The sequence below is a fragment of the Triticum aestivum genome, chromosome 6A (assembly GCF_018294505.1).
Source record: "Triticum aestivum cultivar Chinese Spring chromosome 6A, IWGSC CS RefSeq v2.1, whole genome shotgun sequence".
NCBI classification, from domain to species: Eukaryota; Viridiplantae; Streptophyta; class Magnoliopsida; order Poales; family Poaceae; genus Triticum; species Triticum aestivum.
This window is the reverse complement of record NC_057809.1, coordinates 39,874,139-39,890,961: the sequence shown is the minus strand read 5'-3', so window position 1 is coordinate 39,890,961 and position 16,823 is coordinate 39,874,139. Positions and strand designations below refer to the sequence as shown.

Sequence of the window (16,823 nt, the reverse complement as noted above, 5' to 3'; positions counted from 1 at the left end):
GTAGGTGGCATTTTTCTTAAATATTTTTCATGTTTTTTTGTTGCTTTATTTATTTTATTTTGTTTCTACTTACAACAAAATATTTACTGTTTTTTAGTGATTCTTTTTGCTTTTAGGTAATAAAAATTATAAACTTTCTGTTAGTGCCATTAGTTTTCCAATTTGAATAGTTTAAATTTGAATTCTTTGAAATTTGTGTGAATCACTAGTTTTTGATTAACTTTACTATAGAAATAGATTTTTGAGTGATTCTTTTTCCTCTATTATTGTGTTTTATCATTATATTCAAAACAGTTTTTGTTATTTTAGTTTCTAAGCTCCACCGCAGGAACTTTGGCGCCTCCGCTCCCACCTCCACCACCGGAGCCAGATTAGTTAGACTTTGATCCACTCTTTTGGGGTTGTTTGGCTGTGCCCCCAGCCCTCCGTTTGTTGTTGTACTTCTGTTATGCCCCTGTGGCAACTTATTTTCGTTTCTTTGGCGGGACCTTTTGTTGGCCGCGACTGTCGGATATTGTTGTGGTGGTTGCTTTATAATCTAAAGCGGGGGGGACCCTATTTCGTCATTTTAGTTTCTAACCAAAAAAAATGGACGATCTCTTTTGAAGTATCAGGGTTTCAGACAAAAACTCATCTGTTACAAAGGAATATCATTTTTTGAACTTATTTGAACTCTAGACTTTTTGTCTATTCAAAATGAACCATTCAAAGCCACATCATCAATTTTCAACCCTTTCTGACTTCATCTGTTATTTTTCATGCATTTACTGATTTTTTTGAGCTAAATGACCCTGAAATTGAAAATCACTTAAAATGAACTCTCAAGAGGTTGAAAATTGGCATGATATCATCATTTCACCCACATAGCATGTGCTAAAAAGTTGAGAGGATTACGGCAAAAACTGGATACACTTTGTGTACAAAATGGACAATCTCTTTCGAAGTATGAGGGTTTCGGACGAAATCTCATCTGTTCCAAAGGGATTTCATTTTTTTGAACTTATTTAAACTCCAGACTTTTTTGTCTGTTCAAAATGAACCATTCAAATCCACATCATCAATTTTCAACCCTTTCTGACTTCATCTGTTATTTTTCGTGCATTTACTGATTTTTTTAGCTAAATGACCCTGAAATTGAAAAGCACTTCAAATGAACTTTGAAGAGGTTGAAAATTGGCATGATATCATCATTTCACCCACATAGCATGTGCTAAAAAATTGAGAGAGTTACGGCAAAAACTAGATGCACTTCGTGTACAAAATGGACAATCTCTTTTGAAGTAGCAGGGTTTCGGACGAAAACTCATCTGCTACAAACGGATTTCATTTTTTTGAACTTATTTGAACTCCAGACTTTGTGTGTGTTCAAAATGAACCATTCAAAGCCACATCATCAATTTTTCAACCCTTTCTGACTTCATCTGTCCTCACTTTTTCTTCGCCTGTGTCCTTTGCTTATTGCGCCATAACCATGGATATTCTTCATCGCTTAACAAGGTGCTTGGGTCCGCCTTGACTTTGAAGGGAGGAATTTCATGAAACTTTTCATAATCTTCAGACATGTCTGTCTTGCCCTCCAATCCCATGATGTCTCTTTTTTCTGAAAGAACTGTGTGGCGCTTTGGCTCATCGTATGATGTATTCGCTTCCTTATCTTTTCTTTTTCTCGGTTTGGTAGACATGTCCTTCACATAGAAAACCTGCGCCACATCATTGGCTAGGACGAATGATTCGTCTATGTACCCAAGATTGTTCAGATCCACTGTTGTCATTTCGTACTGTGGGTCTACCTGTACCCCACCTCCTGACATATTGACCCATTTGCACTTAAACAAAGGGACCTTAAAATCATGTTCGTAGTCAAGTTCCCATATGTCCACTATGTAACCATAATATGTGTCCTTTCCCCTCTTGGTTGCTGCATCAAAGCGGACACCACTGTTTTGGTTGGTGCTCTTTTGATCTTGGGCGATCGTGTAAAATGTATTCCCATTTATCTCGTATCCTTTGTAAGTCAATACAGTCGAAGATGGTCCCCTGGACAACGAGTACAACTCATCAGAAACAGTGTTGTCACCTCTGAGACGTGTTTCCAACCAACTGCCGAAAGTCCTAATGTGTTCACATGTAATCCAGTCGTCACACTGCTCCGGGTGTTTGGAGCACAGAATGTTCTTGTGTTCATCGACATACGGGGTCGCCAAGGTAGAGTTCTGTAGAACTGTGTAGTGTGCTTGAGACCAATAATGCCCGTCCCTACATATTATTGAGTCCCCTCCTAGCGTGCCTTTTCCAGTCAGTCTCCCCTCATACCGCGACTGAGGGAGACCAATCTTCTTCAGGCCAGGAATGAAGTCAACACAAAACCCAATGACATCCTCTGTTTGATGGCCCATGGAGATGCTTCCTTCTGGCCAAGCGCGGTTACGAACATATTTCTTTAGGACTCCCATGAACCTCTCAAAGGGGAACATATTGTGTAGAAATACAGGGCCCAAAATGACAATCTCGTCGACTAGATGAACTAGGACGTGTGTCATGATATTGAAGAAGGATGGTGGGAACACCAGCTCGAAACTGACAAGACATTGCGCCACATCACTCCTTAGCCTTGATAGGATTTCTGGATCGATCACCTTTCGAGAGATTGCATTGAGGAATGCACATAGCTTCACAATGGCTAATCAAACGTTTTCTGGTAGAAGCCCCCTCAATGCAGCCGGAAGCAGTGCATCATAATCACGTGTCAGTCATGAGACTTTAGGTTCTGGAACTTTTTCTCTGCCATATTTATTATTCCCTTTATATTCGACGAGAAGGCATACGGGACCTTCATACTGAGCAGGCATTCAAACAAGATTTCCTTCACTTCTTTGGTAAGAGCGTAGCTGGCAGGACCTCACTGCTTTGGAGGCATGCCGTCTTTTTCATGCAAACATTGTAGGTCCTCCCGTGCCTCTGTTGTATCTTTTGTCTTTCCATACACGCCCAAGAAGCCTAGCAGGTTCGTGCAAAGGTTCTTCGTCACGTGCATCACGTCGATTGAAGAGCGGACCTCTAGGTCTTTCCAGTTGGATAGGTCCCAAAATATAGATTTCTTCTTCCACATGGGTGCGCGTCCCTCAACGTCATTCAGAACAGATAGTCCACCGGGACCCTTTCCAAAGATTACGTGTAAATCATTGACCACGGCAAGTACGTGATCACCGGTACGCATGGCGGGCTTCTTCCGGTGATCCGCCTCGCCTTTGAAATGCTTGTCTTTCTTTCGACATTGATGGTTGGTCGGAAGAAATCGACGATGCCTCAGGTACACATTCTTCCTACATTTGTCCAGGTATATACTTTCGGTGTCAGCTAAACAGTGCATGCATGTGTGGTATCCCTTGTTTTTTTTGTCCTGAAAGGTTACTGAGGGCAGGCCAATCATTGATGATTACAAACAGCAACGCACAAGTCAAATTCCTCCTGTCTGTGCTTACCCCACACACGTACACCCTTTCCATTCCACAGCTGTAAAAGTTCTTCAACTAGTGGCCTTAGGTACACATCAATGTCGTTGCCAGGTTGCTTAGTGCCTTAGATGAGAACTGTCATCATAATAAACTTTCACTTCATGCACATCCAAGGAGGAAGGTTATAGATACATAGAGTCATGGGCCAGGTGCTGTGATTGCTGCTCTGCTCCCCGAAAGGATTAATGCCATCCGTGCTTAAACCAAACCATACGTTCCTTGCATCACCTGCAAACTCCTCCTGATACTTTCTCTCGATTTTTCTCCACTGCGATCCTTCAGCGGGTGCTCTCAACTTCCCGTCTTTCTTACGGTCCTCTCTGTGCCTTCGCATTAACTTGGCATGCTCTTTGTTTCTGAACAGACGTTTCAACCATGGTATTATAGGAGCATACCACATCACTTCGGAGGAACCCTCTTCCCGGGGGGCTCGCCATCAACATCACTAGGGTCATCTCGTCTAATCTTATACCGCAATGCACCGCATACCGGGCATGCGTTCAAATCCTCGTAAGCATCGCGGTAGAGGATGCAGTCATTAGCGCATGCATGTATCTTCTGCACCTCCAATCCTAGAGGGCATACGACCTTCTTTTCTGCGTATGTACTGTCGGGCAATTCCTTATCCTTTGGAAGCTTCTTCTTCAATATTTTCAGTAGCTTCTCAAATCCTTTGTCAGGCACACCATTCTCTGCCTTCCACTGCAGCAATTCCAATACAGTTCCGAGCTTCGTGTTGCCATCTTCGCAATTGGGGTATAGCCCTTTTTTGTGATCCTCTAACATGCGATCGAACTTCAGCTTCTCCTTTATACTTTCGCATTGTCTCTTTGCATCAACAATGACCCGACGGAGATCATCATCGGGCACATCGTCTGGTTCATCTTGATCTTCAGCTTCCCCCGTTGCAGCATCGCCGTATTTAGGGGGTACATAGTTGTCATCATCCTCTTCTTCTTTGTTGTCTTCCATCGTAACCCCTATTTCTCTATGCTTGGTCCAAACATTATAGTGTGGCATGAAACCCTTATCAAGCAGGTGGGGTGAAGGATTTTCCAGTCAGAGTAAGACTTCGTATTCCCACATATAGGGCATGGACAACACATAAAACCATTATGCTTGTTTGCCTCAGCCACTTCGAGAAAATTATGCACGCCCTTAATGTACTCTGAGGTGTGTGTGTTACCGTACATCCATTGCCGGTTCATCTACATGCATTATATACAATTAAGTGTGTCAAAAATCATTACAGAACATCATGAATAGATAAGTGACCAAATTAATAGAAGTTCATCATCACATTGAAACCAAAGTACATACATAGTTCTCACTGAACAACATATAGCTCTCCAGAGCATCTAATTAAATCATACATTGAAACTATGTAAAACATTTCAATGCAACAACAAATGCGATCATAATCGCAACCAAGGTAACAATTGATCCAACGACATAATGATACCAAGCCTCGGTATAAATGACATATTTTCTAATCTTCAAACGCATTGCATCCATCTTGATCTTGTGATCATCGACGACATACGCAACATGCAACTCCAATATCATCTTCTCCCGCTCAAATTTTTTTTCCTTCAAGTAATTGGTGTCTTCTTCAACTAAATTTAATTTCTCGACAATAGGGTCGGTTGGAATTTCCGGTTCACATACCTCCTAGATAAATAAAATCTATGTCACGTTGGTCGGCATAATTGTCATAAACAATAAATGAACCAAATTGTTATAAAAGATAATATATACCACATCCGAATCATAGACAGGACGAGGGCCGATGGGGGCGGATACCAAAACCATCGCACTATATAATAATAAAATATAATAAAAGTAAGAAAATTAGACAAATATATATCTAATCATTCAAGTACGAATATCTTTTTTAGAAAGAAGATAGGAACAAGAGGCTCACCACGGTGGTGCCGGTGACGAGATCGGCGCGGGCGATCGACGGCGGTGAAGACGGGGACAGGACTTGACGGACCGCTAAACCTAGACAAATCTTGAGGAAAATGGAGCTTGGAGGTCGAGCTTCGAGAGGAGAAAGCTTAAATAGTGTGGCTTGGGCATTTCATCGAACACCTTATGTGCATAGGAGATGAGCTAGAGCACCACAAAGCTCTCCCCTCGCCGGCCAGAAAAACAGGCAGTGGAGTGCTCTGCTCGCGGGTAAGGGGTATATATAGCCACCACATTAGTCGCGGTTCGTGGCTAGAACCGGGACTAAAGGCCACCATTTGGTCCTGGTTCAAGCCACGAACCGGGACCAGGGCCGGTCCTGAGATTTCAGGGGCCCGGGGCGAAACTAAAACTCAGGGCCCTTAATACAAACACCATAACAATAACAATCATTATATATATAGGATGCAGATATTTGAAACATAGGGCAAATGCACCTGAATTGGAAAAAAATACTAAAAAACTAAAGGAGTCAAAAAATTAAAATTGTTTTGTAACTAACATGGTCTAGTGTAATACTCATGTGAAAAGTTTCGGGCAGAAATGACTCTCATGGTATTCTCAGAAAAAATAATTGCAAGCCCAAAAAATGTGAGTGGTAGAATTTATATAGTACTATCAATTTTGTTTTTTTTACACGATATCATAGTAGTCATTCCTTCGTGAAACTTTTCATGCATTTATATAGTACTACGCAAAGTCATCTTTGTTAAAATAAAAGTTTGTTTTTTTACTCTTCTCATTACTTTTAAAATAAAAAATCAGTTGGGATGCAATGGGACCAAAGCCCAAAGGCACATTGGCTATTTCTGTTACATATGGGACTGTTACAAATTAACACTTGAATGCATCTAAAAATAATATTTATGTCACATAAGCTGTACATATTACCTTAATATAATTCTACATTCCTCGATGCAACGCAACATATGATGCAAAGTTAACCTAAAATTAACCGGCGGACTGTGCCGTGCATCCAATGTGTTAAGTTTGTTCTCAGGGTCACTTACATTCGTATTTTTCTCCCTGTATTCCAATAGCTGCCCCATCCGTAGCTACCGTTGCAAACTCTATATTCGTCCAAGCGTCGGTGGTATTCTCAAAAAAAAAAATATCAATGGCTCCTCTTTATGATTTTATCAACTCATACACAAATCCTTTCCATAGTTCTGAAATCCAAAACATGCAGAAGATCCACAAACCAATTATAATGAAATATCTTAATATAATTGACCTATATAAATAACGAATTAGCGATTGATGGTATTACCTGTGTATGTACAAAGGTTCCGGCCGGCAAGACAAGAAGTGGTTAACTGTTGATCGATTGATGCCGTGGTTGGATCCAAGGAGACCCCTAAAGCCCTAGGCGATCAGATCAGATCACACAAAGAGGCGCCAAGCCGGAGCACTAGAGTAACAATCTCTCAGTTGGACGACAATCTCCGATCTCTGCATCGTAGCCGCCGCCGATTGCCGCTTTCGTCGCGTTCAGGTAGATCGTAATCGCGTAGTTGCATCGATAGGCCACGAGCGAAGGCAGATCTTAGGAAACGAGCAAAAGAAGTTGACAGGACGACCGTAGATTACTCCCGGGCTCCCGTAACGTGTGCCCTTTGACTATGCGATTCCCTTACATGCTGACAATCGCATGTTACAGCAGCGAAAAATTAGGCCATGGGCTACCGGCCGAATGCATGCATACTAGACGTGGGGGCCCTTGTAAGGTGGGGGCCCGGGGCGGCCGCCCCTCCTGCCCCCCCTCCCTCTTCAGGGCCGGCCCTGATCGGGACCAATGGATGTGGGTCAGGAGCGAGGCCCATTAGTCTCAGTTTGTGTCTGGAATCGGGACCAAAGGGTCCAGACGAACCGGGACCTATGCCCCACGAGGCTCGGCCGGCTCTTTGGGCTCACAAACCGGGACGTATGCCACATTGGTCCCGGTTCGTGACTGAACCGGGACTAATGGACTAGCTAGGCCTGGACCAAAGCCCTATTTTCTACTAGTGAGCGGGTTCCTCCAACACTTGAATATTTTTGAGACGGAAAGAACCATCAATTTTGGAGGATTACATTAATGCATCATTTAGACGTTTGTGGAATTTAATGGTTGTATGCGCGCATTCTTGGTTAGGGCACACATACCGAAAGAGGTGATGCAGAATATCTACAGCCCGCTCCGCTTACATCCTTACATAATTCCCGTCCGTGTTTCTATTCCATGGCAATGGCCCGGTTGTTTATGTTTGTATAAAAAGATTGGTATATCTAGTAGTACTTCCCCATCATCACAAATAAGTGTGCTTCTGATATCAACATGTTTTGTCTTTTTTTCAAACATAATACAACAAACGTTAATGTACACGCAAAGACGCCCATCCATATGAATGTACGAACTCACACCAGTACCATGTTAAGCACATTTGGGACACTAGGCGGGTGTCTCGACGACATGGCCAACTGAGACACTACCCTACACTATTCCTCAGTTCATATGGTCCCTTGAGCTCACAAGTTGTAGAGTTCTATTCTTAATAACACCGAGGAAGTATAGCCTTCGGTCTGTATAGCAACTAACGATGCATATCTCTAAGTTGTAGATCTAGCCCTCTAAACTTTCTAAGTGTGCCATCTTATATATGTCTAAAATAGCCATGACACTGTTCCGCTGCGGGCATGACAACATGTTAGCTCCGTGGGAGAGGATGCTTTGATTCGATTTCATCTTGGTCATTTTCCCCAAAACTTGGCATGAGTCCCTTTTGCTTTTCCTTTCTTCCTTGTGAAGATCAATGTATGGTTGATTCACAGTGACCACTTTTCCTTTCTCCTTTGTTCAAAGAGCTTACAATGATGATATATATAAGATGTTTACTTTATGCAATAAAGAAGGGAGCCAGGTTGGTCAAAGAAATTATTATCCTGCTTGTTGGATGTTTACTTACTCGCTAGAGCAGTAATATTTATTATTCTATTAAAACAGCCCAAAAATAAGCTATGATGGTCCAACTGAAAAGAGAAAAATCCCACAAATATAACATGTGAACACAGTAGTATAGAATTTGTTGAAAGCACATGTCAAAGAGGTCTTGGAAGTGTATTAAAATTCACTACCAAGTATAAAATTTGCATAAAAGAGCCATCACACCTTATTTGCCCCACACCTTATTTGCTGCGAAACACCCTCTCATAGCAATGGAAATCTCAATTATATCATTTTTCTTCATTCTGGAGAAAGCTTATCTTGCTTCATGTGATAATGAAATCATCCATCAGACCATCAATTTTCAATTGCATGGACCCAAAATCAATCAGTACACCTACAAGCATACAAGCGGTTGCCTCATCCTCCTCAGTTGGGGGAGGCTGCCAGGTGCCACTAGCGTTTCTTCCACGCCGCTAGCTCTTGCCTCAGCTGCTCCCCCTTCCTTCGAGCAACGTCGTGCACCCCCAACCCCTTCCAGCAGCCTTCACTTGGTGCATGCGGCAGTCTGCCATCGCCACTGTCACCATTGCACGCTCGTCACTGAGCTCTCCAGTCGTTGCAAAAGTGCTTACCAACAGACTAAAATCAATAATACCACTGCTTGTCCATGGCAACCAAACTGGTTTCATCCCAGGACGTAGCATAGCTGAAAACTTTATCTTCGCTGCAGACCTCATAGGCGCATGCCATACCAGAAAAGCCCCAACCATGGTCATTAAATTGGACTTTAGCAAAGCCTTCGACTCCCTCTCTTGGGACTCTCTTGCTTCCATCTTACGCTATCGCGGCTTCCCGCCAAAATTCTCATCATGGGTTCATGACCTCCTAGCAACCGGGAAAATTGCCGTCATGTTGAATGGGATCCCCGAAAACTGGATAAATTGCAAAAATGGGCTCAGACAGGATGACCCTATCTCGCCCTACCTCTTCATCATCGTTGTTGATCTCCTACAACAAATGATCCAGCAAGACTGTGACCTCGCTCACCTCAGTCACCCCCTATTCTCACATCTCCCGCCAACCGTCTTACAATATGCTGACGACACCCTCATCATCGCCAAGGCATCCAATGCCGCTGCTCAGCAGTTAAAAAACATCCTTCACGATTTCGCCATGGCCACTGGCCTCACTATCAACTTCACAAAAACAACATTCGTACTCATGCACGTTAGCACTGCCATGAGAGACTCCATTGCCTCCACCTTGCAATGCGCAACCTCAACCTTTCCGCAGATCTACCTAGGCCTTCCCCTAACACCCACACGACTACCTACAAATGCCTTCCTACCGATCATCGAACGTTGCTATAAATTCTTGACGGGTTGGCGCGCAAAAATCCTCTCCAAAGGGGATAGGCTCATCCTATTATCGGTTGTCCTCGACTCCCTTCTAGTCTACTTCATGTTAGTCTTCCCCATTCCCAAGAGTGTTCTAAAAATCCTAGACTCTATTCGACGAGCCTTCTTTTGGGCTGCGAAGGAAACTTGCACTGGTGCTCAATGCTTAGTTGCCTGGAAAAATGTGTGTAAACCAAAGAATTGTGGTGGTCTAGGCCTAAAAAATCTTCATCAGCAAAACAAATGCCTACTTATGAAATTTACTGTAAAAGCTCTCTTACCAGACACAACATCTTGGTTAGACTGAATCGCCTTACAACACCCAAATGCCCTCATTGCTCCATAAAATAGCCACTCCTTTATTTGCCGAACAATAAATCAACAGCTGCCAGCACTCCATGCCATCTCTTCTGTACTCACAAACTCTGGCACTAATACGTACTTCTGGCTTGATACTTGGATACACAACCAACCCCTTGCTACTTTATTCCCCTGCCTATATTCACACACCACTATACCACTAGCTCGTGTGGCTGCTGTCCTGAATCATGGTTTGGAAACAATCCTACGGAACCACCTAACATCCGATGCTGCTACCGAGTTGTGCGCTTTGTTGTCTCTCTTGCAGGATTTTCGGTTGTCGACAGGACCGGACGAGCGCTACCTCAATGGTGGCATGTGCTTCTCCACGAGGGCAGCATACGCGCTAACCATGGGCTCCCATGATGATGACGACGATGTGCATGCTGTTGCCATCTGGTCTTCACGCGTTCCAAATCACGTGAAGATCTTTGCATGGCTCCTGTTTTGGGATCGACTCAGCTCAAAAAGCAACCTTCAGCGCAAGCATATCGTCACCGACTCACTATGCCCGCGCTGCGGACATGATGGTGAAACCAGCTCACACATATTCCTAGACTGTCCTCTTTCACAACGTATTTGGCAACGGATCGGCCTCTCTCCTTCAAGTACCATTGATGGACTCTGGGACTGCCGCCTACCTACACAGGTGGATGCGGTAATCTGGCACTCCGTCCTCATCATCATCCTATGGAAGATTTGGGATTCCAGAAACGCTATGACCTTCAAGCAACAAAATCACCACAGTATTCTCACCCTCAGGCGCATCGTGGATGATCTCATGCTCTGGACGCACCGGATGAAGAAACCGGTGCACAAGCAGGCTGCCTCCTCCTGGCGTTTTTACCTCTTATCACGACTTCACGTGCTTATGTAATTCCTCTTTGTAATCAGTCTGACGATGGGTTACAAACTTGAGATATATATTCAGGTGGGGAGCTCCCCCCCCCCCCCCCCCCCCCCTTGATTTTTCAAAAAAAAAATCTTACTCATAATCATTACATAGATAATACTTGAGAACCAAGATCCAAAAATATACAAAGTAACTGTATGACTAAGAAATACAGTAATATATTTTGGAGACTTTGCTCCGTGAATCAATCTCTGCAAGACGGAAAACTCCCAAGACTTAAGTAAAGAGACTTCGATTGGATTGGGGTAATGATACTGCTCCATTCACCCGCACAAATATAATTACCAATAAAGATTTCTGAAAGTTGGTTGTGTCATCCATCTAAACAGATGGGAAGCCTTAGCGATAAACTTACTTCGACCGGAGAAGACCCCCTAGAAGTGTAGGCCGTCGAATTACAAGATCTTCACCATACCGGCGAGGAAAAAATCCAACTCCACAAAGAACCAAATCAACAAATAACGGGATGACAGAATAGCATAAACCCATCAGATTCGAACAATCGGACCTGCAAAGACACAAACATCTCTATCTCCATGACACCAATGATAAAGAAACTATAGTATCTTTATTTGCAAAAACACCATAACCACATAAATACTGGCGAGAAGCATGTAACTTCTAAAGATCCAAGGCACCTCATCTCTCAGTGCTAAGATGGCAGCCGGAGACTAGGGGGTCGAAAGTATGTCCGACGGCGGCAACTTAAAAAAGATCCTAGCGCGGCCGCATACACAAGCTTTGCAGGTTCGTATCTACACTCACTCGCTCGGGAACGACGGAAGAGCCCACGAGGTCGGCTGATAGATAGTGTGAGTTGTTTTTCTAGTGATGCAGTTATTGTATTGGTGCACTACGACATATACACCTACGTCTACACGGTTCAACTCGAATCAATGTAGTTTAAGAAACTCGCTGAATATTTTTTTGAAAATCCATATTGCCAATTCATGAAATTTTGTACATAATATACAATACATGAGGTGGCGAATCTTCTTATATAGATGGGATGGTTCCACATGTGGGTTGCGTTGGCCAGGCACGACAAGGGTAATCCCTTTGTTCTTAAATACAAGCCTTTTTAAAGATTTCAATATAAACTACACTTGAAGCAAAATGAGTGAATCTACACCCTAAAGTATGTTTATATACATCCATACGCAGTCCACATTAAAATCTCTAAAAGCACCTATATTTAGGAACAGAGGGAGTATATAGCAATACAAAAAATTGTACACTATTTTTTTCAAAAAAAACCCACATGTTCCAAAAATATTTCTGCGTTCTTTTGAATGTTTTATACAATGTAAAAAATGTTTCAAGCCATTAAAATAATTCAACATATATTTGACAAATCTTTAACATATATTTAAAATAATGCTTGAAACATGTATTTAAAAAATACACATCATATATTTGAATAATTTTCAACGTGTATAAAAAATGCTCCACAAGTATATAAAATTGTACAATGTGTTGAAAGAGGTAGACATACATTGACAAAGGACCCTGATGAGTGCCACACGTGTGGCACGAACACATGGCAACTCCGAACATTTTTTATGACAAATTTAGAGACACAAGGATAAGAACTTTAGTTGTCAAGCATGACAATTTCTGTTCGGATGGCAAGTTTCATTTTTATTGATTTGTTTTATTTCCAGATGGCCACTTTAGTTGTAAAAAATGTCATGGAGAAATTTCTTGGTGCCACACATGTGACACTCATTTGCCATGAAAAAAAGGAAAAACCTAAAAAAAACTGATGAAGAAACGCAGAAAACCAAAGAAGAACCGATGAAACGCACCATAGAAACAAACTGAAACCCGAAAAAGCAAACTGGAAGGAAAGCTAGAGGAAAACCCAAAAAAAAAAACTTGAAAAAACCCAGAAGAAAACTGCACGACTGGGCCAGGCCACTAAGGGAGCGCTATCTTCCACGTCGCAGCCCAAAAGCCCATCACGAAAGATAAACACGAGAATCCGTCCGCTAAGGCCAATCTGCGGTAATTCTGCCCCAACCCAACCCAACCCCGACAGGCCGGATGCTGCCCTCCCCACCACTTTCTGTCGCCCGCCGCGCCGCCACGGCCGCCGCCCGCCACCTCCTCCCCTCCATCAGCTCGCTCATCCTCGACCCGCCCGCCCCCAGCCCTGCCGTCCCCCGCCGCCGCGTCCGCCTAATGCCGCTGAGGAACAGCGCCCCGCTCGTCTCCCCGCCGCCGCACGGGAGGAGCTTCGCGGTGGCCGCGGGGGATGGGGGCGCAGAAGGCGAGGCTCCGGCGCTGGTGGTGGTCTCCTTCTACCGGTTCGCGGACTTCCCCGACCATGCCGACCTGCGGCAACCGCTCAAGGAGCTCTGCGAGGAGCTGGTGAGCGCGCACAGATATCTTTTTTTTTTGGTCACTATGCATCGATGGCCATCGCTTGTGTGACCTAACGAGATAGTAGAATTTAAGTGGTGGGCGATGTTCCAAAACCTCGAGCTATCCTGCCAGGGACAGCAACATTTAAGTGGTGGGCGATATTGTGGTAGCAACATTCCGCGGATCTGCTTATACTGCACATATTTCCTTTTATAGGTTGCATTTGTTATAGTGACGTGTTATCATCTGGCGAGTGATGTATTGTGCCAGCTTTTGTGCTATGTTACATTCCTCTTTAGTTGCTTGTGCTCTACTAAATGTTTGATGCATTCATGTCATGAACTTTGTATGTTAAGATCAATTGATCATGGAGCTTAGAAAGTTCTTTCCTTGAATTGGAAAATAGCAAGTTTTTAGATACGCAAAGGATTGTATAGTGCATATGTATGACCATTCTGAGCTAGATACTGCATTGTATTATTTTTGTAAACCCGTTGCGAAATGCGCATAGATCTGGCATACCAAATGCGAGGAATACCAATGTGAAAAGTTACCCAAACTCGTAAAAAGAAACCACATTATATTGTTGAGAGATTTGTCTCCCGTGGAGTTGTCATTTAAGTACATTTTATAATTCTTACGACTTCAGCTCATTTCTAGTTCTTGATGCGTGTTACACCAAGACGTTCATTTTTGAGCTTCTATTGTTATATTTAGGTTTTTAAATTCTCTGGTACTTGTTACTGTTTTGTTACATTAAGATGTTCAGTTCTGTTACTTCATTTATTTAATGTATAAGATGAATCTTGCTAACTAGAACAGTAGTGATATGATATGGGATAATTATTACCCAATTTATGGTCGACCTGATAAATTTGGTTATTTTCTTATGTAAAGTTAAAAAGTATGTGTGGTCTAATGGTTGTATCCTGTGTTATACTCTTTTACAACTTCGAAATATTAAGTGGCTAATGACAGTAACGTTAACTTGGTGTTCATGTTGTGTATAAATTGCCCATATATGCTACCCCCTCCAATCCAAAAAAAGTGTCATGGCTTTAGTTCAGCTTTAGTTCAAATTTGAACTAAAGCCACGACAATTTTTTGGATCGGAGTGAGTAGTATTTATTTATTAATGTTTCTGTGAAACCGGGCACTCACATGGTTGGTTGGCTGATTCTGTTCAGCGTGTTTCAGGTGGCATTATTCTTGCACCAGAGGGAATCAATGGTAGTTTATGTGGAACACCAGAAGCTGTGGAGAAAGTTTTGAACTTTATTCAAACAGACAATCGCTTAAAAGGATTGAGGGTGATCCAGACACCTGTTACTCCAGAGGACGAGGCTATCCATCATGGACATACCAGCCATTCTCCTGTAGGTCCTGGAGAAGATGCACCATTCCGATGGGATCATGTCCGTGTGAAATTGAAAAAGGAGGTTGGTTAGTTTGCTTGCATAATAATAATATTAATGGTTGTTTGATTGAATACCTGAGCATTTAGTGATGCAGATTATTATGCTTTATTGACTATTTCTCAGATTGTGAGTTTTGGAGACCCTGGTGTGATGCCAACTAAAAGGGTTGGCAAGTATATAAAGCCAAAAGATTGGAATTCGTTGATAAGTGATCCAGACACCGTGAGTCTTTCATTCATCTCAGTTTTTTTTTTGTCTAGTTCGCTGCTATCTGCGTGATGCATTCACACAATTCATGTGGCAGGTTGTCATTGATGTGCGTAACATGTATGAGATACGCATAGGAAAATTTAAGAGGGCTGTTGATCCATGCACAGAATCATTTAGAGAATTCCCATCTTGGGTTGATAATCAGTTCCAGTTGGCTGAATCTGATAGTCACCAGTCATCAGTAAATGGTAACACTGTAACTGAGGGAGCAGAAGATCTGAATTCCAGTGGACCCAAAGAGCTACCACGAGTTGCTATGTATTGCACTGGTGGTATTAGATGTGAGAAGGCATCGAGCTTTCTCCTTGACAAGGGATTTAAAGAGGTATGCCAGGAGGGCTTTCTCTTCTTATTCCTCCGTTGACTTTCCTCATGAAGCATTTCCTCTTGATTAAAAATAAATTGTATACAAATTGACTACATATTACTTTTTTATACCACTGAAATGAATTTGTCCTTAGGTTGAATATTGCATCTTGTGTACAGTTAACCTGATCATGTGCTGTACCATCAATAGCACTAGGTTATGTAGTGAACCTAGTGGATAAGTTCTGTTATAAAACCAATTAGTGCATGAAAGATTTTTATGCTATCAACTTCTATATAGTACAGTAACATATCTTATAGTTGTGACCCTAATGAGAGGTTTCATACCTGTGCCAGGTTTACCATCTGGAGGGTGGAATATTAAAGTACCTAGAGGAAATCCCGGAAGCTGAAAGCTTGTGGGAAGGTGAATGTTTCGTGTTTGATAAGCGTGTTTCAGTGGAGCATGGGTTAGCTCAGGGAACCCACAAACTCTGCTATGGATGTAAACAACCAGTTAGTGACGAAGACATGGAATCTCCTAAATGGGAGTATGGTGTATCATGTCCATACTGCTTTTCCACGAGATCTGAGGAGGAGAAGGAAAGGGCAAGGGCTCGGCACCGGCAGTTTAAGACATGGGGAGTTATTGGCGGTCCTGATAAAGGCAGGAGTCCAAAAAGGCTCGAAGCTAGCGATGGAGTTAAGGAGGACAAACAGCCGCGCAATTCAGTATAACTTAAACTGGCGATTTTGTTCTATTACTTCTGGATTGTTGAAATGCCCTCGACAAAAGTGAGACTATCGATCTGTAGTGCTTTTGTCTGGCTACTTTGATCAGGTTTCACGAGTTACTTCTTGGTCTCTGATCTAGACTGCAGGTACATCACTATCACTAGTGTCTTACTCGAGCTTAGAAGTTTGTTTACAGGGGGCTGATGTTTGTACTCCATCTATCCGTAAATTGTAACATTGGTTACTCGTATGAGCTTATGAAGCATCTCGCAGTCGGTTTATGTATAATGATGGGGTCAGTACCCAAATGGCACCATTCCTGTTTGAACGAGAGGTTTTTTGGTTGGAGTTCGGTGCAGATTTATACTGCTGGTTGTTCTGAACGTTGTTTGTTTCTAGGCTGTCTGAAACTGCTATTTGCATTTGATTTGCTATTTTCATTTCCTGGAGAGGCGTGGTGTGTTTATTTGGTTGATCTATACATATATGGAGTAGATTTGTGCCGGTGGGTCAAAAACTCAAAATGATGTTGATACATGTGCATATGAACTGCATCGTACTTGCACGGTTCAGTGAAACTATAAACGTTTGTTGTCGGGTAGAGAATTAGCTCCCAGGGTCCATAGGGCTCATTCGGTTTACAGG

General features: G+C 42.7%; 1 protein-coding gene across 1 annotated transcript; it reads left to right on the top strand.

The window, feature by feature from the left end:
• Positions 1 to 13,105: 13,105 nt before the first annotated feature.
• Positions 13,106 to 16,561, top strand: LOC123130202 (rhodanese-like domain-containing protein 7). Its single transcript, XM_044550155.1, has 5 exons — positions 13,106 to 13,455; positions 14,637 to 14,888; positions 14,991 to 15,089; positions 15,172 to 15,462; positions 15,801 to 16,561. Exons 1-5 carry the CDS (start codon positions 13,129 to 13,131, stop codon positions 16,179 to 16,181), a joined length of 1,350 nt encoding a protein of 449 aa, XP_044406090.1. The 5' UTR covers positions 13,106 to 13,128; the 3' UTR covers positions 16,182 to 16,561.
• The last annotated feature ends 262 nt before the right edge of the window (positions 16,562 to 16,823 follow it).